Here is a 25,090-nt window from a genome sequence, read left to right on the forward strand (position 1 = left end):
CAACGCCCATTGGCAATAGCTGCGGGATCACAGCTCCCATCCCTCTCTCCCCCATGGCTCTGCAGGCCGGGGACGATGGGACCTTCCTCCCTACATCGGGAGAAAACCACATTGCGAATATCGCAGAGCATTCGCTGTTGTGCTTCACCAGCCGCGTCCGTCTCTTTACCGCGTTACGTCTTTGCTCTTTCTGGCACTCTGTACATGGTCAGGAGCTACACGCCCATTTGGTTAAATTGGTCCGCTACGGAGCCAAGCCAAACCCAAGTCTATTTGGGGGAAGTCAATGTCCATTTGGAGACAAGCCAGGATTTGGTGACAGCAAACAAACCCAGAATGATGGTTTATAATGCAGTGATTGGATTCAAGCCCGGGTTTGGGGCCGGGGGTGGGTGGGGGGGAGAGAATCATGGTTTGGTTTGGTTTATCAGGGGTCTGGAAGGAAAAATTATTGCGAGGGGACGGGGAGGGTAGTTTTTGCAACTTTTTTGACTTGAAGATGGGTGGACTTCAATTCCCAGAATTCCCCAAACCGGCTGGGGAATTCTGGGAGTTGAAGTCCCCCCATCTTCAAGTCAGAAAAAGTTTTGATGCAGAATACATTGGTTTGATATCCTGGCTCCCCTTCAGAAAATTTGGCTTATGGGGAGAGTCCCGCTCAGAGACTGAGGCTCCCCACTTCTAGGCTGCCCCCCAATAAATAATAAATAAATATTAATAATGAATAAATACATAAACCCAACAGATCTCCTTTCCCTTCTCCTTCTGCCCGCTTCACCCTCTCTTGCAGGCAGCTGTGGCACAGGGCAAGCCCCCTCCCCCTTCGGTCCCGATTGGGCCAAACAGCTGGGGGGCTCGCCCAAGCCATCCAATAGGAAGACCAGTTGCAAGGAAGAGCCCCCCCCCATTTCTAAATTTACATTTCAAAACAGCCCAGTGCGGGGCGGGGGGGGGGTGCTAATCCTATTTTTTTTCTAATTGGGGAGGGGGGGTTGATGCCCATCCAAGAGAGAATAGGCACCTCTGGAATCAAGCTGGTTTGTTTGCCTGTCCCGTCCCCCCCTAAACCTAGATAGATAGATAGATAGATAGATAGATAGATAGATAGATAGATAGATAGATGGATAGATGGATAGATGGATAGATGGATAGATGGATAGATGGATAGAAATAGATAGCAATAGAAAGAGAGATAGATAGATATAGCAATAGAATGATAGATAGAGAGATATAGATAGAAATAGAGAGATAGAGAGATAGATAGATATAGCAATAGAATGATAGAGAGATAGATATATATAGCAATAGAATGATAGATAGATAAATATAGCAATAGAATGATAGATGATAGATAGATAGATGATAGATAGATGATAGATAGATAGATAGATAGATAGATAGATAGATAGATAGTTAGATAGATAGATGTTATAGATAGATAGATAGAGAGAGAGAGAGAGAGAGAGGGAGGGAGGGAGGAAGGGAGGGAGGGATGATGGCTTAACCGCGAGTGCAGCGGGTTTGGGGGGGGTACTGGGTTCGAGTTCCCCAAGGGGCAACCTGGCCGGGCTGTTGGCGAAGTCCCCAGCATCGCGCGTGGAAGAGAAGCGGAGCCAGCCAATCTCCGGCTTCAGCAGGCCGCGGGTTGGGCTAGATGACCTCCAGGGCCCCTTCCAACGCTGCTTATTGTTGCCGATCCACCAAGCGAGGGTTAAGTGAAAGAAAGAGATGTAAAACGACCCCTCGGGGAAGGAAGAGGGGGGGAGAGTGACAGAGTGGGGGGGATTTTCCACCCACCCACCCACCCACCCATTTCACGAGGGGTCCGCGATCGATAGAGGAGGAGGAGGAGGAGGAGAGCAGTCAAGGGAAGGGGGAGACCCCGGCCCGTGGCACGCGCAGCCCCCCCCATCCCTTCCCTGGCATGGGGAGGGGGCTCACTCAGCCTTCAGCTCAGCCTCCCCCCCCAATCAGGAAGATCAAAGCCAATGAGCCGCAACTCAGAGACCCTCCAAGGAGGAGGGGGATGCGGCAGCCGGTTTGGGGGGGGGGGCAAAAGGAGGAGACCCCCACCCCTTTGCCTGCTCCCCCCGCCCGGAAGGACGAGAGGGGAGGAAGGAGAGGGGAAGCCCCTCCACCCCTCCCAGACAAATTGGAGACCACCCCCCTTTTGGGAAGGAGAGCCTCCCCTCCCCAACTGGAGACCCCCTTCTGGGGGGAGGGGGGGGAAGGAGAGAAGGAGGGGGAGTCCGTCCCGGGAACGAAGTCCGGCGAAGTTGCGCACTTCGGCTTACCTGGCACTGCGGGGCAGCTGAAGACCCCCCCTCGCCCAGGTCCTGCCGGGACCCCCAGGCTGGCATTCCTCGCCCATGGGGAGGGAGGGGTGGGCTGCCTTCCCTCCCCCCCCCCGTCCCCTGTGGCGGGTGGGGCGGCGGTGCCTGGAAAGTCCAGCCCGTTGCGCAGTTGAATTTCCCGACTGGCGCTCCCCCCCCCCCCCGTCCCCGCTGGTGTCACTCGGGCTGCCTGGGCACGAGCCGCCCCTCCCTCGCCACGCCCCCTCCCCAATCTCCCCGCCCCCTGGAGGAAGGGGCACCCCGAGGCACGTAGACCAGCCCTGTCTTGGCAAGGAAGGGAAGGGGCACCCTTTCTCTGCTTGATGCCCAGCTGGCACTGTCCCTCTCTGGGTAAGCGGGACCTCCAACTGCCCCCCCTACACTGGCTTAATTACCCCCCCCCCCATCCTAACTGGCTGGGCACTAGCTCACCCCGCCTCCTGGTTCCTGCCTGCCCAGAAGGGCCACCCCGAGGCATACAGACCACCCCGGATTAACGAGGGTGCCCCATGCTCTCCTTGTGCCCTCCTTCCATCCCATGCCCCCAACTGCCCCCTCTCATCGGCTTCCTTAGCCCCCCCATCTAACCTGGGCATTAACCCGCCCCTCCCTGCTCACCTCGCCCCCTGGCTCATACCTGCCATGGGGAAGGGGCACCCCGAGGCATGTAGACCACCCCGGATTGACAAGGAGGGTGCCCCACGCTCTCCTTGTGCCCTCCTTCCATCCCATGCCCCCAACTGCCCCCCTCCCATCAGCCTCCGCCATCTAGCCTGGGCATTAGCCCGCCCCTCCCTGCTCACCTCGCCCCCTGGCTCATACCTGCCATGGGGAAGGGGCACCCCGAGGCACGTAGACCACCCCCTTTTGGCAAGGAAAGGAGCTTGCCCCTTTCTCTCCATGTGCTCAGTTGGCAGCCTCTGTCCCTCCTTTCCTCTATGAGCCAGACCCCCAACTCCCCCCCCCTCACTGGATTAATAGCCCCCTAACTGGCGTGGGCAGTAGCTTCCGCCCCCCCCCCCACTAACCCCGCCCACTGGCCCATGCCTGGCCAGGGGAAGTTGTAGACCACCCCAACTTGGCAAGGAAAGGAGGGCGCCCCTTTCTCTCGTGCCCAGCTGGCAGCCTCTCTCCCTCCCTCCCTCACGCCTCGGGGGGGGGGCTGTCACCCCAAAGCCTTGGGTTGGGGGAGCTGCTCAACGCCCCCTCCATCTATAAACTTGTGGGACGTGTGCCTGGAATGGAGCCCCCCCAAACTTTGCCGGGGACCCCCTCTGGAGGCGGGCGGGGGGGGTGGGCAAGGCGGGGAGGACCACAGCTAGAAACAGTCACCAAATAGCTTTATTTAAAATTTCCTAGAGGGTGGGGGGGGGGCGTTTAGAAGTGGCGGAGAGGGGGGTCTGTGCTCTCCCCCCCCCCCAGCTTCATGTATCCAGGCTCATAAGCAGGGCGGTGCCACGCTTGATCCAGTGGTCAGGGGGCATCGCTCCGGAGCGCAGATCCACGCCGATGACGAAGGAGGGGCGCCCGGAGGTGCCCGCCCGGTTGGGGTAGTAGTAGCAAGGGCAGGAGTAGATGCCTGGAGGTGGGGAGGGAGGGAGAGAGAGAGAGAGAGAGAGAGGAGAGCCAGGGTCAAGGGGAAGAACCAGCTGAGGCTCCCCACCGACTCCCGGCTGCCCGCGATGCCCACTGGTGCCCACCTTTGCCAGCCTTCTTCTTGTTCTCCACCGGCTTGAAGTGGATGGTGGGGATGGGGCAGACCAGCTGCATGGGCTCGGCCTCCACCAGGCAGGAGTTCTTCTTGTCCCAGCCGGCCCCCTCCAGGAAGAGACCCCGGATCCACACGCCCTCCTGCATGGGGGGGGGGGGAGGGAGGGAGGGCAGAGGGTGAAGCGGCCTCCTTCCCTTGGCAACAGAGGGTCAGAGAAGGGGGCATCTGTCTTGGGAGCGGAGGGGAATGGGGGGCTTAACTCAGGGGAGGGGGTACTCAACTTGGGGCGGGAGGAGGGGGCTTCTACCTAGGAGGGGAGAAGGAGGAGGGGGCTTCTACTTAGGTAGGAGGGGGGAGGGGGCTTCTACCTAGGAGGGATGAAGGAGGAGGGGGCTTCTACCTAGGTAAGGGGGGGAGGAGGGGGCTTCTACCTAGACAGGAGGGGAGGGGGCTTAATAAGTGAGCAAAGGGGAGGGGGTGCTTCCCTTGTGGTGAAGGGGTCACTTTCCTGGGGGGAGGGGCGGAAAGCGGGTGTTTCGGAGGTGAGGGGACACTTATTGTGGGAGGGGGCTTACCTTGGGAGGGGAGGAGAGGGCGTTTACCTAGGTAGGAGGGGGAGGGGCACTTACTGGGGGAAGGGAAGGGTGCTTCCTTTGGGAGGAGGGGAGAGGAGGGAGCACTTACGGTGGGGGGGGAGTGGGCTTACTGGGGGGAACAGAAGGGGAGGGGTTGCTTACCTTGGAGGAGGGGAGGGGCACTTACTGGGAGGGAGAGGGGAGGGGAGGGGGCGCCAAAAGCAAGATGGCGGCACTGTTCGTTGGCGTGGCAGGCCTGGGCTGCCGAGTCCAGAGACCCCGGCTGCCGAAACACGACCGGTTCGGTCGAACCGATACGAACCGGTCGGAATCCAACACTGGTGCACCCCTTAGACGGAGGGGAGGGGTACTTCCTAGGAAAGAGGGGCTTACCGTGGGGGGGAGAGGAGGGGGGTGCTTGCCTTGGTCAGAGCGGCAAGGTGCTTATTTGGGGGAGGGGTGCTTAATTTGATGGGAGGGGGGGAGCACTCACCTTCGGGGGGTACACCAGATTGTTATCGTCCACCGTGGAGACGATGAACTCCCAGCTCAGGGTGTCCACAGAGATCTACACCCCCCCCAAAAAAAACGGGTGTCAGGCCCCTCGAGGATGGGTCCATCCGACCCGGTGCCCTCCCCACCGCGCGCCCTCCGTACGTTGTTCTGCCGTGCGGCGGCCTGCAAAACCGCCGTCAGGAACCCAGTGGGGAAGGTGAAGCCCGAGAGCCAGAAGAGAACGGGCGGGTGAGCCGTCTTCGCCCAGCGAGCAAACTGTTCCACCCGCAGGCCCAGATCCCGGGTCCAGGCGGCCAGGGGCTTTTGGGAAGAGTAGGCCTGTAGGGGGACAAAAGGAGGGGAGGCAGCCAGAGTTGGCCGTATTTGAGGAAGGGGGTCTTTCTCCAGAGACCGGAGTCTCCGTGCCTGCGAAGAGGCCACGGGGCAGAGGAGACCGCCCAGGGGTCAAAAGGAGGAAGGTGGTGGCCATGAGCAGCCGGGAGATCCTCACCCTTTCCCACATGGGGGGCACGCGGGCGTCGAAAATGCAATTGAAAATCTCTTCCAGATCCGTCGACATGACCACTAGGCCTTGAATGCCTTTCTCCAGCTCCACCAGCGACGAGCTGTAAAAGGGGGACAAGCAGGGGCCAGAATAATGGGGTGGGGTGCTTGCTCGGGTGTGTGCATTGGACACACAGTTTAGGGCTGGGCGGGGGGGAAAGGACGCCGAAGCCCATGCTCCCCATAGAAGAAAGAGGAACACGATCGGCGACGATCGCTTTCTAAGCATTACGGTTTGTATGAATGTGTGTCGTTGCCAGGGTGGGGGGTTGGGGGGGCTTATAATTGTAATAATTTCTTATTTTGCAATTTTTATCTCTTTCACGTGGTTTTTCTATCCGTGTTTAAGAGTGCGAGCAGGCGGCAATATCAATTTTCCGAAACAAAATAAATAAAAATAACTACGCACGATCTCTCAGATTCTCTCCCAATTGCCTTGTACACGTTTTCCCATCCTCGGCTTTTTCGCTTCATCATCTGCGCCTAAAGTCTGCACAGGCAGCCCTCGACTTATGACTCTCCGACATTACCATTCCACAATCAACATCATCATCCTCTTTTAAAGACGCCATAATCCCTTGAGGGGTGGAGTCTTAGGCAACTGAATGGCACTGAATGTTTACTGGCCGGATGCCCTTCCCTGTTGCCAATGCCGAGTTTTGTTCAGCAGCTTATTCTCATTGTGCTCGAAGAGAGAAATAATCTGCATCTACCTAGGATCGAACTCACAGCCTCCTGATTGGGAGGCGAGAGCTCCACCTCTAGGCCACCGCACCACTCATTTCCATTCCAAAATGGACCCCCAAGTTTCTGATGCTAAGTGAAACAGTTAAATGACTTTTCCCCCGTTTTACCACCTTTCCTGCCACCGTTGTTAAGCGAACGGCTGCAGTTGTTAAGTGAGTAACTAGGTCGTTAAGTGAATCCAGCTTCCGCATTGACCTGACTTGGCAGAAGGTCACAAAAGGGGATCAGGTGACCTCAGGACCCTGGACCATCATAAATATGAGACAGTTCCCAAGCGTCTGAATTTAGATCAAGTGATGCTATAGACGCAGCGATCGTCGTAAGTGTGAAAAACAGTCCTAAGTCACTTTTTCAGTGCCGCTGTAACTTCAAATGGTCACTAAATAATCTGTTGTAAGTTGAGGACAGCCTGTACATCTTTCCCTTCTCTGTCTAATTTTTTGTCATCCATAGACACTTCCACTTCATCATTCCAAGTATGCTTTTTAATTAAATTTGATTGCAATTAAATTCAAACTTCATTTTAAAATCACAGCCATTGTTACTTGTAATTCAATGCTGACTGGGGAATTCTGGGAGGTGAAGTCCGCCCATCGTAAAGTTATCAAAGCTGAGAAACATGGGTCTAAGTGCTTAAACTATCATAGTTCACTCCAAATAATCCAACATCCAGGATGAAACAGGCCAATCTTTCTTCAGGACACCTGCAGTTCCTGGAAGGAACTACAAACAGTCCTTGTTTAGTGACCGTGCAGAGATACAACAGCACTGGGGAAAGTGTCATACAACCATTTTCCAAACTTAGGACCGTTGCAGCATCCCCATGGTCACGGGATCAAATTAAGGCGCTTGGCCACTGACTCATATTTATGACGGCTGTAGTCTCCTGGGATAATGTGATCCCCTTTTGCGACCTACTGACCAGCAGAGTCAATGGATTCATTTAATGACCGTGTCATTAACAACTGCACGAATTCACTTAACAACTGTGCTAACTTTATACCTACAGGGATTCACTTAACAACGCCGGCAAGAACGGAGGTAAAATGGGGCAAAACAACCACAGTCTCACTTAGCCACAGAAAGGTATGGTCGTAAGTCGAGGAGTGTCTCTACTACAATGAATAAAAAGGGGAAAGCTCTGGTGTTTTGACCCCGGGATGCTCTATTTTGGATTTGAAAACCAGGGATGACAACCCCCCCCAAAAAAAACCCTCACCACCCCACGGATGAAGGAGCGGGTGGCCACCCCCTCACCTGATGATCTGCAACAAGGAGTTGTAACGCTGGATCTCTTGCAACAGGACGACATTGAGAGGGGAGGGATCAGTGGAGAGCACCTTGCAGGTGCCCTCGTAGTCGATCTCCTCGGGAATCTTGCTCCGCACGTCAGAGGAGAGCTCCAGAACCTGCCCGGGAGAAAGGGACGCATAAGAGAGCAAGGTGACGAGAGATCTGTCAAGTCTCTTGTTTCCCACTAGGGGGAGCTGAAGAGAAGAAGAGCAGCTAAGAGGATGAGGGAGCTGGAGGCTAAAATAGAGATAGCAGTTTTCCAGTATTTGTGGGGCTGCCCAAAAGAAAGGGGGGGGGTCATCCTCTTCTCCAAAGTCCCCCAAAGGCAGGACAAGAAGCAACGGATGGAAACTAACCCAGAAGAGAAGCAACCTGGAATTAAGGAAGAATTTCCCGAGGACGATTAACCAGGGGAACTGCTTGCCACTAGAAGTTGTAGGTGCTCCAACACTAGAGGTTTTGAAGAAGAGATCGGACAGCCATTGGTTTGAAATGGGATATAGGGTCTCCTGCTTGAGCAAGGGGGTTGGACTAGAAGATCTCCAAGGTCCCTTCCAATGCTGTTACTCAATTAATTTATCCGCGGAACTGCCTGCCACCAGAAACTGGGTGCTCCCTCAATTTTAAGAAGGAACTGAGCAACCATTAGTGATGGGATAGGGCCAGGATGGCAAAACTATGGCACACTGGGCCCTCTCTGTGGGCACGTGCGCCAGCCACATGGTCTTTGGGCTTCCTTGGGGTTCCGGCGCGCGCGTACTGGTCTTCGTGGGTGCTGGAAACCCGAAGACCAGGGAGGTTGGGGTGTGCATGCTCTAGGGTACGCATTCCGGTTAGGGGACTCGGTGCCGAAAAGGTTTGCCATCACTGGTCTATGACAGGGATCAGCAAACTGGAGCCGCATGTGGCTCTTTCCTCCCTCTGCTGCGGCTCCCTGTCACCAGGGACCACAATTTTGAGAGGAGCTTCCGGTTGGGAGGGGGGGAGAGAAGCACCAGAGGGAGACTCTATGGCAAGAGGCGGGTTTTCCGGTCAGCTCCACAATTGATAGGGCTTTCGGTTAGGAAAGGAAGAGGAAAAAGGGTGCCGTGCTAGGAGGAGACTCTATGGTTCGGGAACCGGACTTCCTGTTGGCTCCAGAATTGAAGGGGGGGGGGGGCTTCCGGTGACGACCTTTGTGGCTCCTTGAGTGTTTAAGGTTGCTGAACTCCTGGTCTAGGGTCTCCTGCTTGTGCAAGAGGGCTGGACTAGAAGACCTCCAAGGTCCCTTCCAGCTCTGTTCTGACTGGCTGGTTTATCAGAGGAGCCAATGGACTTCAAAGGATGCATTAGCGCTTTGGATACCCGCACCCAGAAGGGGTTGTCTGTATGACCTCAAGGATCCCCTGGGTAAGGAACAGGCTAAAGCCGCAGATTTTCCTGATATCTGCGGCTAAAGGCAGGGAGAAGGGCCAGGCCAAAATATTATGCATTGCTGATACCTACAGGTGGTCCTCGAAGTACGACCCTTCACTTTGTGACCGTTTAAAGTTGCAACGGCACTGAAAAAAGTGACTTATGACCGTTTCCCACACTTACGACCATAGCAGCATCCCCATGGCCACCTGATCAAAATACGGACGCTCGGCCACTGACTCATATTTATGACGGTCATAGTGTCCTGGGGTCACGTGATCCCCTTTTGCGACCTTCTGACCAGCGAAGTCCCTGGGGAAACTGGATTCGCTTAATGGCCATGTCATTTGTCTGAAGTGGTGCATGGTTTCCTGCTTGAGCAGCGGGTTGGACTAGAAGACCTCCAAGGTCCCTTCCAACTCTGTTATTCTGCTTTTGTTCTGTATCCCTCTGTCGTCTGTTCTATTCTAATCTGCTATTCTATTCTAATCTGAATTCTATTCTATTCTATTCTGAATTCAATTCCATTCCATTCCATTCTATATTCTAATCTATTCTATTCTGATTTCTATTCTATTCTAATCTGAATTCAATTCTATTATATTCTGATTTCTATTCTATTCTGAATTCTATTCTATTCTGAATTCAATTCTATTCTATTCTGATTTCTATTCTATTCTATTCTGAATTCTGTTCTATTCTATTCTGAATTTTATTCTATTCCATTTTATATTCTATTCTAATCTGAATTCTATTCTATTCTATTCTGAATTCTATCCTATTCTATTCTGAATTTTATTCCATTCCATTCTATATTCTATTCTATTCTATTCTGATTTCTATTCTATTCTAATCTGAATTCAATTCAATTCTATTCTGATTTCTATTCTATTCTATTCTGAATTCTATTCTAATCTGAATTCTATTCTATTCTATTTTATTCTGAATTTTATTCAATTCAATTTCATTCCATTCTATATTCTATTCTATTCTATTCTCTATTCCATTCCATATTTTCTATTCTATTCTATTCTATTCTATTCTATTCTATTCTACTCAACTCATTAACTTAACAACTGCATGGATTCACTTAACAACCGCGGCAAGAAGAGTCCTAGACCGGGACCAAATTCCCTGAACAAACGTCTCGTTTAGCAACCCAAATTGTGGGCTCCACCGCGGTCGTAAGTTGAGGACTACCCGTGGAGGAATCCGATCGAAAGAAACACGTGTCAGGGAAGCAATGAGGGGTAACTAAGGAAGTCGCAAATGTGATACAGTTATGATTCAGGGAGTTATTAAGGACGTTATCATAACTGTATAAAATTTGTATTTGTGTATCGGTCTTGGCTCCTTTAGCCGACGGGAGCCCTTCGCTGGAATACTCGGATAAAACTTCCCGGAACCGCCTCTCGCGTCCGGCTCTGGTTGGCACCCGCGCCAAGCTGAACCCGCTTGGACATCTCTGTCTATGACACGAGCAGCTCGAACCGGGCCAAACCAGGTTTCGCGAAGAGGCCGTTACCTTGTCCTCGCGGCTCTGCCCGGCTACTCCGGTGGGGGTGGTTTGTGGCTGGAGGGAGAGCAGCGTTTCGAAGAGGGTCCGGGCCTCAGTGATCTGCGAGGCCACGTCGGCGTTGGGGTGCTGGCCGAAGGCCTCCGGGGGGTCCATGCCCGGCAGGAGGCTGATGTACTCCTTGTAAGAGGAGAGGTTGCCGTCCTTGGGGATGTAGTAAGTGTCCAACACCGTTAGCCTGCCGAGAGAACCGGGAGTGCTTAGGAGAAGGCGTGCAGTGCTCGAACCCCATGCAAAGGACAGGTGGCTACACACTGAGCTTTGTTCAAGCTTTTATTGCAAAACAAATTATTATTATTATCATTATCATTGTTGATAATAATACAAATAAATAATACAAATAATACAAATAACACAAATAATACTAATAATACTAATAATACTAATAATACTAATACTAATAATACTAATACTAATAATAACAATAATACTAATACTAATACTAATAATACTAATACTACTAATACTACTAATACTACTAATACTACTAATACTGCTGCTACTAATAATAATACTAATAATACTAATAATACTAATAATACTAATAATACTAATAATACTAATAATACTAATAATACTAATAATACTAATAATACTAATACTACTGATACTACTGATACTACTAATACTGATACTACTAATACTACTAATACTACTAATACTGCTGCTACTAATAATACTAATAATACTAATAATACTAATAATACTAATAATACTAATAATACTAATAATACTAATAATACTACTAATACTACTAATACTGCTGCTACTAATAATACTACTAATACTACTAATACTGCTGCTACTAATAATACTAATACTACTAATAATACTACTAATAATACTACTAATAATACTACTAATAATACTACTAATAATACTACTAATAATACTACTAATAATAATACTAATAATACTAATAATACTACTAATAATACTACTAATAATACTACTAATAATACTACTAATAATACTACTAATAATAATACTAATACTACTAATAATAATACTAATAATACTAATAATACTAATAATACTAATACTAATAATACTAATAATACTACTAATAATACTACTAATAATACTACTAATAATACAAATAATACTAATACTAATAAAAATAAAAATAATAACAATAATAACAATAATACTAATAATACTACTAATACTAATAATACTACTGCCACTAATAATACTAATACTACTACTAATAATAATACTAATAATACTAATACTAATAATACTAATACTAAATACTACTAATACTACTAATACTAATAATGGCTTTCTTCTTTGAAACAAAATAGAAAAGTGTGGATAGTTATCAAGAGAAGAGAGCCAGCAGGGATAGGGATAGAATAGAAATGGAATGGAACGGAACAGAATATGGAATATAGAATGTGGAATAGAATAGGAATAGAATAGAATGGAATGGAATATGGAATAGAATAGAATAGAATATAGAACAGAACAGTAGAATAGAATAGAATAGAATAGAATAGAATAGAGGACAGAATATGGAATAGAAAAGAATAGAGAACAATAGAATGGAATAGAATATTAGAATAAAATAGAATAGAATACAGAATAGAATATAGAATGTAGAATGTAGAATGTAGAAAGTAGAAAGTAGAATAGAATATAATAGAATAAAATATAGAATATAGAAATAGAATATATAATATAATATAATATAATATAATATAATATAATATAATAGAAAAGAATAGAATAGAACAGAATGTAGAATATAGAATAGAATATAAAATATAGAATATAGAATATAGAATACAGAATGTAGAGTAGAATAGAATAGAATAGAATAGAATAGAGGACAGAATATGGAATAGAAAAGAATAGATAACAGAATAAATAATGGAATAGAATATTAGAATAAAATAGAATAGAATACAGAATAGAATATAGAATGTAGAATGTAGAATGTAGAAAGTAGAATAGAATATAGAATATAATAGAATAAAATATAGAATATAGAAATAGAATATATAATATAATATAATAGAAAAGAATAGAATAGAACAGAATGTAGAATATAGAATAGAATATAAAATATAGAATATAGAATATAGAATATAGAATACAGAATGTAGAGTAGAATAGAATAGAATACAATAGAATAGAGGACAGAATATGGAATAGAAAAGAATAGAGAACAATAGAATAGAATAGAGAATGGAATAGAATATTAGAATAGAATAGAATACAGAATAGAATATAGAATGTAGAATGTAGAAAGTAGAATAGAATATAGAATAGAATAGAATAAAATATAGAATATAGAATAGAATATAGAATAGAATAGAACAGAATGTAGAATAGAATATAGAATATAGAATAGAATATAGAATATAGAATACAGAATGTAGAATAGAATAGAACAGAATTAGAATAGAATGTAGAATAGAAACACTGAGTACCCTCCCCAGCCCAGGGCCTACTTGTAGAAGGGGGCGGCCACAGTTTGATCGCAGAAGTAGTCGTTGATGTAGGTGGTCAGGAGACGTCGGTCCCAGTCGTCCGTCACGTGGCCCCCGTAGTTGACCCCTGCGATCAGGTACTTCAGAGCGTCCCACGGGGTGTCCTCGTACTCGTCCAGGTAGAGGCTCAGGAGGTTCTCGGACACCTGGCAGACAGGTGAGTGTGGAATGGGGAGGGGAACCCCGGCGTGATCTCCAACCCAAGCCAAAAATGACACTGAATGGTGTTTTTGCAATCGGGGCCACTTGAAGACATGTGGACTTCAACTCCCAGAATTCCCCAGCCAGCCCAGTAGGGTAACTTTTTTAATAGACGGTGGGGATGCAGTAAGCGTAATATATCTTGATTTCAGCAAAGTGAAAAAAAAGAGAGCTGGCTGGGGAATTCTGGGGGTTGAAGTCCACAAGTCTTAAATCAGAGGTCTTCAACCTTGGCCACTTTAAGACGAGAGGACTTCAACTCCCAGAATTCCCCAGCTAGCCAAGTAGGGTAACCTTCTTAATAGACGGTGGGTATGCAGTAGATGTAATATATCTTTGACTTGGGCAAAGTGAAGGAAAAAGAAGAGCTGGCTGGGGAATTCTGGGAGTTGAAGTCCATGTATTTTCATGGGTAAAAAACACTGAACAATCCAGCATGATAGACAGAATCGGGCCACACTAAAAATTAACTCTTCTTGCCCTAACAGATCTAGGCAATCCTTACAACTATTCGTTCAGTGACCGTTCCAAGTTACAACGGCACTAAGAGAAGCAACTTAGAATCCTTTTTTTTCACACTGACAAGCAACTGTCATCAGATCAAAATTCAGGCGCCTGGCAATGGACTCGTATTTACGGCAGTGGCGGGGATCCCCCTTTTGCGACCTTCCGATGAGTAACGTTAACAGGGAGATCAGGTTCATTTAACAACGTAATAATGGCAGTGATTTACATAACCTGCAGAAAGAAAGGTCGTAAAATGGGGCAAGACTCATTGAATGACTGCCTTGCATAGCAATGGAATTTTGGGGGGTTCATTGTGATCGTAAGTTGAGGACTTCTGTATAGCCTGGGAGATTTTCGGTAATAGCTATCCTTAGCCACTTCTTCTTCATCTCTGGGCTTTGTGCATCTTTTCTTATCCCTCCTCCCTCAAATACGCCCCCTCGTTCTTGGGGAATTTTACTCTAGTCCGCCATTCTTCTCCTTTCATGTGCACCTTAGAAGCCAGGCCAAGCTGTCTCCCACTGACCGCCACCCACCCACCCCCGAATCCATCTCTCTGCTGCCAGCCACATCCCCTCGCCTCTCTTGATCCCTCAGTGTAGACACATAGGTGATCCAGCAACGGATCACAAAATTAGGGTCGGGCCACAAAGGGTAATGGGTCGGGGTCAGATTATCAGGCCAATCAAGCCAAAGTGGGTTAGGGTTAGGTTTAAGGTCAGGCCATCAGGCCGTGTCAGGGTTAGGCTAATAGGCCACACAACCAGAGCAGGTAAGAGTTAGTTAGGCCATCAGACCAGAAAAGGTTAGATTTGGGATTAGGGTCAAGCCATTAGGCCACCAAAGCAGAATAGATTAGGATTAGGATTAGCGTAAGTGTTAGGCATTATTAGGATTAGGGTCAGGCCATCAAGACACCAAACCATCATAGGTTAGGATTAGGGTTAGGGTTTAGAGTTAGGCCACCAAGTTAGGATTAGATTAGGATTAGCGTTTAAGATTAGAGTCAGACCATCAGGCCACTAGACCAGAGGAGGATAGGATTAGCATTAGGGTTAGGAATTAGATTAGATTCGGGCCATCAGGCCACCAAGACAGAACAGATACGGATTAAGATTAGGATTAGGATTAGGGGGCCGGGCCATCAGGCCATGAAGCCCATATAGATTAGAATTAAGATTAGGGTTAGAGTCAGGCCATCAGATCAGACCAAGTTAGGATTAGGATTAGAATTAAGATTAGTGTTAGTGTCAGATCACCAAGACAGACCAGGTTAGGATTAAGATTAGGATTAGTGTTGGGGATTAGGGTTAGGGTTAGGGTCAAGCCATCAGGCCACCAAACCAGAATAGATTAGGATTAGGATTAGCGTAAGGGTTAGGCATTATTAGGATTAGGGTCAGGCCATCAAGATACCAAACCATCATAGATTAGGATTAGGGTTACGGTTTAGAGTTAGGCCACCAAGTTAGGATTAGATTAGGATTAGCATTTAAGATTAGAGTCAGACCATCAGGCCACTAGACCAGAGGAGGATAGGATTAGCATTACGGTTAGGAATTAGATTAGATTCGGGCCATCAGGCCATCAAGACAGAACAGATACGGATTAAGATTAGGATTAGGATTAGGGGGCCGGGCCATCAGGCCATGAAGCCCATATAGATTAGAATTAGGATTAGGGTTAGAGTCGGGCCATCAGGCCAGACCAGGTTACGATTAGGATTAAGATTAGGATTAGCATTTAAGGCTAGAGTCAGACCATCAGGCCACCAAGCCAGAGCAGGATAGCATTAGGATTCGCGTCAGGGTTAGGAATTAGGATTAGGGTCAGGCCATCCGGCTACCAAGAACAGACCAGATTTTGGATTAAGACTAAGATTAGGGTTAGAGTCGGGCCATCAGATCAGACCAAATTAGGATTAGGATTAGAATTAAGATTAGTGTTAGTGTCAGATCACCAAGACAGACGAGGTTAGGATTAAGATTAGGATTAGTGTTGGGGATTAGGGTTAGGATTAGGGTCAAGCCATCAGGCCACCAAGACAGACCAGATTTGGATTAAGAATAAGATTAGGATTAGGGTTAGAGTCAGGCCATCAGGCCAGACCAGGTTAGGATTAGGATTAAGATTAGCATTAGGGTTAAGAATTAAGGTCAGGTCACCAAGACAGAACAGATTAGGATCAAGATTAGGATTAGTGTTAGGGATTAGGATTAGGGTCAGACCATCATGCCACCAAGCCAGAGCAGGATAGCATTAGGATTCGCGTCAGGGTTAAGAATTAGGATTAGGGTCAGGCCATCCGGCTACCAAGACAGACCAGATTTTGGATTAAGACTAAGATTAGGGTTAGAGTCGGGCCATCAGATCAGACCAAGTTAGGATTAGGATTAGAATTAGAATTAAGATTAGTGTTAGTGTCAGATCACCAAGACAGTCCGGGTTAGGATTAAGATTAGGATTAGCGTTAGGGATTAGGATTAGGGTCAGGCCATCAGGCCACCAAGACAGACCAGATTTGGATTAAGAATAAGATTAGGATTAGGGTTAGAGTCAGGCCATCAGGCCAGACCAGGTTAGGATTAGGATTAAGATTAGCATTAGGGTTAAGAATTAAGGTCAGGTCACCAAGACAGAACAGATTAGGATTAAGATTAGGATTAGCGTTAGGGATTAGGATTAGGGTCAGGCCATCAGGCCACCAAGCCAGAGTTCACGGAGCCCATCCCCCAGCTTTCGATGTCTCTCCTGTCCCACCTGCCCCCCCATCGCCTCCATCGAAGGCGACCCACCCCCACCTCAAAATCGGAGTCGTTGAAGCCGTAGATGATGTTCCAGCCGAGTTGCAGGAACTTCTTGCGCTCCAGCAGGACGCTGTGGAAGAAGCAGAGGGCGAAGAGCAACTTCTTGTACTTGCTGGGCTTGGTGCAGCGGTTGAACTGGGGGTCCGTGATCAGCTGGTACAAGCGCTTCATGTTCGCCTTCAAGCCCTGCGGGAGACAAGCCAGGAGGGCCGGTTTGGGAAAGTGAAGAAGATCCACGATGAAACGTTGTAGATACTTGACGGGCCGATTGTTTGGATGGAGAAAGGGCTGACCGAGGCTTCGCGAGAGCCTGAAGCAAACCGCGGGCCCCGACAAAAACCCCTTTTATGTAAACTCGGTTCCACCACAAAACCGCGGAGGACAAAATCGCGCTCGACGAAAGCGCGCATTTGACGTCATCACAGCGCGACGAAAACATCGCGCTGTGATCGAAAAATGTAAAAATAAAGCGAAAACCTTATCCTAAACCCCCCAAACCTAACCCTAAACCTAACCCTTAACCTAACCCTAAATCTAACCCTAAACCTAACCGTTAACGTAACGCTAAACCTAACGCTAACCCTTAACCTAACGCTAAACGTAACCCTAATGCTCTAAACCTAACCCTAACCCTTAACCTAAACCTAACCCTAACCCTAACCCTAACCCTTAACCTAACCCTAACCCTAACCCTAACCCTAACCCTTACCTTTATGTGAATCGGCTTGCTTTAATTTTAATTTTATTTCAATTTTTAATTTTTTTCGTCACGCTATGACGACATCACATGCGCGCTTTCGTCGAGCGCGATTTTGTCCTCCGCGGTTTTGACGGGTCACGGTAAAGTCTGCTCCTTTACATCCAGCAAAGTCTCCCAAAGGAGGATTTACGGTCACAGACCTTATCTGGCTTGGAGAGATGCCAGGCCAGGGGTGGGTTCCTGCCGGTTCTAACCGGTTCGCTAGGAGCGGTTCCACAAATCTAGCGGGCCGTTTAGAACCGGTTCCAGCGTTGAAACCCCCCTCGCTCGCTCACCGCCCACCTGGTCGCCGCTCGTCCGCTCGTTCCCCCCCCCGCCCATCTGCACCATGCCGCTAAGAGCCCTATAGGGAAGCCGCGGAAGGAGCTGGGAGAGGTGCGCGCCTTGGTTTAACCCCAAGCGCGATGCAGGGTTTCATGATCCGATGCAGAGCCCTCATCTGAGCCTCCTCCAGACGGTTCCACCACAAAACCGCGTTCGACTAAACCGCGCTCGACGAAACCGCGTAGCTGACGTCATCAACAGCGTAACAACAGCACGGAGACAGAAGCACGCTGTAAACGCTAAACCTAAAATTAACCCCTAAACCTAATCCTAAACCTAACCCTAACCCTTAACCTAACCCTAAACCTAACCCTAATCCTAACCCTAACCCTAACCCTTAACCTAACCCTAAACCTAATCCTAACCCTTAACCTAACCCTAAACCTAACCCTAACCCTTAACCTAACCCTAAACCTAACCCTAAACCTAACCCTTACCTTAAGTTGAATCGGCTTGCTTTCAAAGCGCTATTTAAAGCGCCCTTCTTTCTCCGCGCTGGCTGTTGTCGCCCTGTTGATGACGTCAGCGACGCAGTTTAATTGGGCGCAGCTTAGTCGAGCGCGGTTATGTCGTGCCACGCCTCCAGACACCAGGACTGGCCCATGTTCCTCCCCAACCACCTCACTGTCTCAATCTGCGGCCAGGTTGTGTGTTTGTGTAGAACAGAAATCTCCAAACTTGGCAACTTGAAGACTTGCGGACTTCAACTCCCAGAATCCCCCAGCCAGCAAGCGTTTGCCAGAAGTCAGCATGGATAGGAGAAGAAGAAAGGTGGCGAGATTATTTCCTTCCTTCCTTCCTTCCTTTTTTTTGGATAGGGTAACTTTCTTAATAGACGGTGGGAAGGTGTCAAACGTAATATATCTTGACTTCAGCAAAGTGGGGAAAAAAGAGCCAGCCGGCTGGGGAATTCTGGGTGTTGAAGGGCGGGGTGGTGGTGGACGACTGGGTGGGTGTGGCTGACTGCGTGGGTGTGGCCAGCTTGACGCCATTCCCCAAATTACTGGCATATTTCCTCTTTGCATTGAGCAGACTGGGCCAAAGTCACAGACAGCCCTGCAGGCCGGATCCGACCACATCGCGGGCCAGTTCCGGCCCACGGGCCTTGTGTTTGACACCCCTGGCTTAGACCGAGAGAAGATGAAACCGTAAAGTGTTACTGACGGTGTGTATGACAGTGCAAAGACATGGCAACAAGGTCAGCCAATGAATCGACGTGGCAATTGGGACAGCCGAAGAGGGCTGTTTCGGAGTATTTGCTGGGTGAGCAACAAGAAGACAGCAAGGAGCCTGGGCTTGACTTAGCTCTGCAGTTCCGAGTCTGTGCGGAGTTCTAAACTAGTCTGCCGCTCTGAACTGAAACTCTTCTCTGCCTGCGTTTTGCTTGTATTTGCTACCCCGTTGGAAAACCCGCTTTTGGTATTGTATCTTTACTTCGTGTGTTATATCATATGTAAAGAGAAGTTAAGGAATCCTGCTGAATCAGTTACCTGTGTGCGCGCTTTCTGGATGACAGGTACTTGCAGGGCACATTTGGGGCTAGCTTGGGAAAGACTCGGCCCCCTCCCAGGGGCTCTCCGTTCTTACCGTGGGGGGTTCCGTTGTCATTTTGATGCCCGCCTGCAGGATAGAGATGGGGAATTCGGGGTGGGGGCTGGAGCTCAGCCACAGGCGGAAGGAAGGGTGCGGCTCTTCGACCTGCAGCTGTTCCACCAGTTTGTCCAGCTGTGGCATCCAGGACAGAGACAGGTGACAGTTGGCCAGGAAGACCCAGTTACCTGTGGAGGTGAAGGCCCAGGAAGACTCACCAAGGCTTCCCGGATTGAGGAGTGATGAAGATGAAGTTGCCCGTCCCGGTAAGGGAGAGGAAAGGGCTTGGCACTCACCCTGGTGGACCCCGTCCTTAATCATACGCGTGGCGATGGGTGCCTGGCCCTGACCCAAGGACAGGGCATGGAAACGTTGAGCCATGCCCGACTGCTCTGCCAGCTGAAGCAGGGAGGAGGTGGGGTCGACACCCGAAGACAGGACGAAGATCAGCGGGGTCTTTGTGGTGGAGTCGTCCACCACCTGCAAGCAGAAAGCAGGAGAGGAGAGGATAAGATGGAGTTAGCATCTGAGTATTTGAGGGGCTGTCTCAAAGAAGAGGGGGGTTCAACCTGTTCTCCAAAGCACCTGAGGGCAGGACAAGAAACAATGGATGGAAACTAACCAAGGAGAGAAGCAACCTAGAATTAAGGAGAAACTTCCTGACAGTGAGGACAATTAACCAGGGGGACTGCTTGCCACCAGAAGTTGTGGGTCCTCCATCACTGGAGGTGTTTAAGAGAAGACTGGACGGCCATTTGTCTAAAATGGTATAAGATCTTCTGCTTCAGCAGGGGGTTGGACTAGATGACCTCCAAATTCTCTTCTGTTATTCTGTTAGTTTAACAAAGAGAAGGACGGGGGATGACATGATAGCAGAATTCCAGTATTTGAGAGGCTGCCCCAAAGAAGAGGCCCCCCCCACTATTCTCCAAAGCCCCCGAAGGCAGGACAAGATTGCCGCGCAATCATCAGAACTTTTTAAAAACTTTTTTAAAGCATTTTTTCACCGGTAGTTAAAAAATGCTTTAAAAAGTTTCAAAAAAAAGGTTCACACGATCAGTTATGGCAATCAGCTGTGCCGCGCAATCATCACAACTTTTTAAAAACTTTTAAAAGCATTTTTTACACTACCTGTAGTTAAAAAACGCTAAAAAAACGTTTAAAAAAAAGGTTCCCACGATCAGCTATGGCATTCAGCTGTGCCGCGCAATCATCACAACTTTTTAAAAACTTTTTAAAGCATTTTTTACACTACCGGTAGTTAAAAAACATTTTAAAAAGTTTCAAAAAAAGGTTCCCACGATCAGCTATGACAATCAGCTGTGCCGTGCAATCATCAGAACTATTTTTAAACTTTTTTAAAGCATTTTTTAACCAGTAGTTAAAAAATGCTAAAAAAAAGTTTCAAAAAAAGGTTCCCACGATCAGCTATGACAAACAGCTGCGCCGCGCAATCATCAGAACTTTTTAAAAACTTTTTAAAGCATTTTTTACACTACCTGTAGTTAAAAAACACTAAAAAAGTTTCAAAAAAAGGTTCCCACGATCAGCTATGACAATCAGCTGTGCCGTGCAATCATCACAACTTTTTAAAAACTTTTTAAAGCATTTTTTACACTACGGTAGTTAAAAAACACTAAAAAAAAGTTTCAAAAAAAGGTTCCCACAATCAGCTATGGCAATCAGCTGTGCCGCGTAATCATCACAACTTTAAAAAAACTTTTAAAAGCATTTTCTAACTACCAGTAGTTTAAAAATGCTAAAAAATGTTTCAAAAATGGGTTCCCATGATCAGCTATGACAATCAGCTGCGCCGCGTAATCATCAGAATTTTTTAAAAACTTTTTTAAAGCATTTTTAACCGGTAATTTAAAAATGCTAAAATAAAGTTTCAAAAAAAGGTTCCCACGATCAGCTATGGCAGCTGTGCCGTGCAATCATCAGAACTATTTTTAAACTTTTTTAAAGCATTTTTAAACCGGTAGTTTAAAAATGCTAAAAAGAAGTTTCAAAAAAAGGTTCCCACGATCAGCTATAACAATCAGCTGCGCCGCGCAATCATCACAACTTTTTAAAAACTTTTTAAAGCTTTAAAAAAACTTTTTTTAAATTTGCCATGCCCACCCAGTCACATGACCCCCACCAAGCCACACCCACCACCAAGCCACGCCCACCACCAAGCCATGCCCACAGAACCGGTAAGGGAAAAGTCTTGAATTTCACCACTCGGAGGGACCCCCCGCCTCGCTCACCGACTTCATGTTCAGCACGGGGGGTTCGATAAACTGAGAGCCCAGGTTGGAGACGATGAAGGCCGTGACGCAGAAGGCCACCCGATCCGGCCGCAGAGACCGGACGACCAGCATCCGTTGCATTTGGTTGCAGGAGTTTTCCCACTCGCCTGGAATGGGGGTGGGGTGGGGGAGATGGGGCAGGAAGAGAGGGTTATTGTGGGGCTGGAGGAAGCCTGCCTGGTCTCGAGAGCCAGCTCCCACCCCCCTTCTGCTGCTTGTTAGGGGTTCTTGGTGCTCCCTGAGCTCGGTGGTTTTCCTGCAGACGTTTCATGACCCAACTAGGGAACATCATCAGTGCTAGAAGGGAGTGGGGTTTGCAGAAAGGAGGAGGAAGAAGAGGAGGAGAACGACTGAGGAGTCCTCTGAACTTGTTTGTTTGCAGGAGTTTCATTACCAAACTAGGGAACATTATCAGTGTTAGGAGGGAGTGGGGTTGGAGGAGTGGAAGAGAAGAAGGGAAGGAGGGAGAGGAGAAGAAGAAGAAGAAAAAAAGGGGAAGAAGGAAGAGGAGAGGAGAGGAAAGGAAGAGGAGGAGGACAGGAGGAAGACTTTGGGGGTCCTTGGTGCTCACTGAGCTTGGTGATTTTCTGGCAGACGTTTCATGGCCCAACTAGGGAACATCATCAGTCCTACAAGGTCGTAAGCTTTGCGTATGTAGCACTGATCTCTAGAAAACCATCAAATGCAGAGAGCACCAAGGACCCCACATTACCCCCCTCCTCCTCCACCTCCTTCCCGCAAACCCTACTCCCTTCTAGCACTGATGACATTAGGTTGTTGGGTCATGAAATGTCTGCAAGAAAACGATGAAAATTGGGAGCACCAAGGACCCCACCGTCTTCCTCCTCCTCCTCCTGGCAAACCTCCCCACCAAAGACCCCCACCCATTCGACCCTGAGCTCCCAGACTCCCTTCCCTTCCGGCTTCTCCGCCACGGGTGCGGAAGGCGACACCGAACCAGAGACGAGGAGAATTCAGCAAGAGGAGATTGGGGGGGTGAAGGGGGGTGGGATCCGACCTGGCAGCATGGCCTTCTCCGGCTTGGAGTTGGTGTACCAAAGGTTCCAGTCCCTGGGATACTGTTCGAAGGAATTCATGATGCCGTGGAAATTGGTCAGCTTATCCAGCTCCGTCACGTTGTCCCAGTAGATGTCGGAGAGCCAGCTGGTGCACGGATTGTCCATCTGCCCTTCCCGGTCCAGCACCTGCCAGGAGGACACAGAAAGCGGGGATGGGAGGAGACCTTTTGCAAAAGGGCCTCCCCTCTGGGCCAAGCGATTTCGGAGCTGTTTAAAAACAACAACCCTCCTCAGGTCCCCGCCCACCGGAAGTCCTCGAGACCCTTTTATTGACGCGACTGTGAATTCCTTTCATTCGCAGTCAGCAAACAGTCTTTCCGAGGAATATTCATCCACACAAACCTTATCTCGCTTGGCAAGCTGCTAGATAGCTAGGTTCCAAACACTGGGCAAGGCAAAACGTGGCACAGAGTCTCTTAATAGTCACGCAGAGAACTTTCCACTCTTGAACTGACCGGGTGAACTAATTGCTTCCTGCAAAAGCCCCCTCCTCGTTCGTTCCTCCAAGGTGGGGCTTTACTCCCAAGTCGACCCCGCTTTCTTAGCTGTTCTTGTCTTCTGGCAGCTCTGCGTATGCGCACACTGGGAACAGGCTCCAGCTGTTCCTCTGCCTCACTGATGTCTGGCTCCCTCTCTGCTTCCGACGCAGAGCCCTCGCCCGAGCTTTCCTCAGACGACTGGACCGTGCGCCTGGCACAACATACAGGGACTTGCAAAGGGGTAATAACGAATCCCCTGAATGAAAATCGCAATAAAATATGGAATGTTTTAAAAGGATTTGTATTCAGATACTAGCGTCTCGGTCATCTGACTATTGAAGCTTGTTTATAAGGGGGGGGGAAAATCACATATAGATCATTCTCGACTCGCGATCGCCGTTGAGCCCAAACAATTTATGTTGTTAAGTGAGACAGGGTTAAGTGAGTTTTGCCCGCAATTCACAACCTTTCATGCCACAGTTGTTCAGTGATATGAAAGCCGGCTGGGTGACTCTGACCATACACCAGGAGACTGGGAATTCTAGTCTTGCTTACGCATTAAAGCTGGCTGGGTGACTTTGGGCCAATCACCAGGAAAATGGGAGTTGTAGTTTGGCCTTAGGCATGAAAACCGGCTGGGTGACTTTGGGCCAATCACCTGGAGAGTGGGAGTTCTAGTCTCGCCTTAGGCATGAAAACCGCCTGGGTGACTCTGGGCCAATCACCAGGAAAATGGGAGTTCTAGTCCCGCCTTAGGTATGAAAGCCGGCTGGGTGATTCTGGGCCAATCACCAGGAGATTGGGAGTTCTAGTCTCGCCTTAGGTATGAAAGCCGGCTGGGTGACTCTGGGCCAATCACCAGGAAAATGGGAGTTGTAGTTTGGCCTTTGGCATGAAAGCCGGCTGGGTGACTCTGGGTCAATCACCTGGAGATTGGGAGTTCTAGTCCTGCCTTAGGTATGAAAGCCGGCTGGGTGATTCTGGGCCAATCACCAGGAGATTGGGAGTTCTAGTCTCGCCTTAGGCATGAAAACCAGCTGGGTGACTCTGGGCCAATCACCAGGAAAATGGGAGTTCTAGTCCCGCCTTAGGTATGAAAGCCGGCTGGGTGATTCTGGGCCAATCACCAGGAGATTGGGAGTTCAAGTCTCGCCTTAGGTATGAAAGCCGGCTGGGTGACTCTGGGCCAATCACCAGGAAAATGGGAGTTGTAGTTTGGCCTTTGGCATGAAAGCCGGCTGGGTGACTCTGGGTCAATCACCTGGAGATTGGGAGTTCTAGTCCTGCCTTAGGTATGAAAGCCGGCTGGGTGATTCTGGGCCAATCACCAGGAGATTGGGAGTTCTAGTCTCGCCTTAGGCATGAAAACCAGCTGGGTGACTCTGGGCCAATCACCAGGAAAATGGGAGTTGTAGTTTGGCCTTTGGCATGAAAGCTGTCTGGGTGACTCTGGGTCAATCACCTGGAGAGTGGGAGTTCTAGTCCCACCTTAGGTATGAAAGCCGGCTGGGTGCCTTTGGACCGGTCTCTGTCTCAGCCCAACCCACCTCACAAGGTTGTCGTTGTGAGGAAAATAGGAGGGGGCGGGAGGAACATCCTGTAGGTTCACCTGTTTGAATCCCTTACAAAGCAATCAAGGTGGGATATAAATTAAATAAACCGACAAGCAACGCCAGCCGCCCCCCCCAAAAGCGTTACCCCCCCCCCCTCCAGCACTAACCACTCCGCCCCGCAGGAAGAAATTGTACTCGTCCATCTTGAGGGAGCCGGACATTTCCAGAATCTTGGCGCACATCTGGAAGCTGAAGAGCAGCTTGTGTCTCTCGAAGAGACCCCGGCAGGTGTACCTGTGCAAAGGAGAC

General features: G+C 48.6%; 2 protein-coding genes across 5 annotated transcripts in view; both read right to left on the bottom strand.

Moving 5' to 3' along the window:
- Positions 1-2,487, bottom strand: part of KDM6B (lysine demethylase 6B) — a 99,154-nt gene extending 96,667 nt beyond the window's left edge. For all 4 annotated transcript variants that reach the window (XM_032234570.1, XM_032234571.1, XM_032234569.1 and 1 more), the window contains exon 1: positions 2,295-2,487. The gene's annotated coding sequence lies outside the window, so the exon portion shown is untranslated. The remainder of the gene's footprint in view (positions 1-2,294) is intronic.
- Positions 2,488-3,757: 1,270 nt separating this feature from the next.
- Positions 3,758-25,090, bottom strand: part of DNAH2 (dynein axonemal heavy chain 2) — a 66,229-nt gene continuing 44,896 nt past the window's right edge. Inside the window, exons 31-44 of the mRNA XM_032236637.1 lie at positions 24,949-25,075; positions 22,689-22,875; positions 21,629-21,777; positions 19,673-19,856; positions 19,374-19,564; positions 16,697-16,888; positions 13,149-13,333; positions 10,639-10,867; positions 7,683-7,834; positions 5,626-5,740; positions 5,277-5,453; positions 5,113-5,187; positions 4,034-4,184; positions 3,758-3,912 (exon numbers count right to left, since the gene is read on the bottom strand). Coding sequence (XP_032092528.1) covers positions 3,758-3,912; positions 4,034-4,184; positions 5,113-5,187; positions 5,277-5,453; positions 5,626-5,740; positions 7,683-7,834; positions 10,639-10,867; positions 13,149-13,333; positions 16,697-16,888; positions 19,374-19,564; positions 19,673-19,856; positions 21,629-21,777; positions 22,689-22,875; positions 24,949-25,075 — 2,269 coding nt within the window. The remainder of the gene's footprint in view (positions 3,913-4,033; positions 4,185-5,112; positions 5,188-5,276; positions 5,454-5,625; positions 5,741-7,682; positions 7,835-10,638; positions 10,868-13,148; positions 13,334-16,696; positions 16,889-19,373; positions 19,565-19,672; positions 19,857-21,628; positions 21,778-22,688; positions 22,876-24,948; positions 25,076-25,090) is intronic.

Source organism: Thamnophis elegans, chromosome Z, assembly GCF_009769535.1.
Source record: "Thamnophis elegans isolate rThaEle1 chromosome Z, rThaEle1.pri, whole genome shotgun sequence".
NCBI lineage: Eukaryota > Metazoa > Chordata > Lepidosauria > Squamata > Colubridae > Thamnophis > Thamnophis elegans.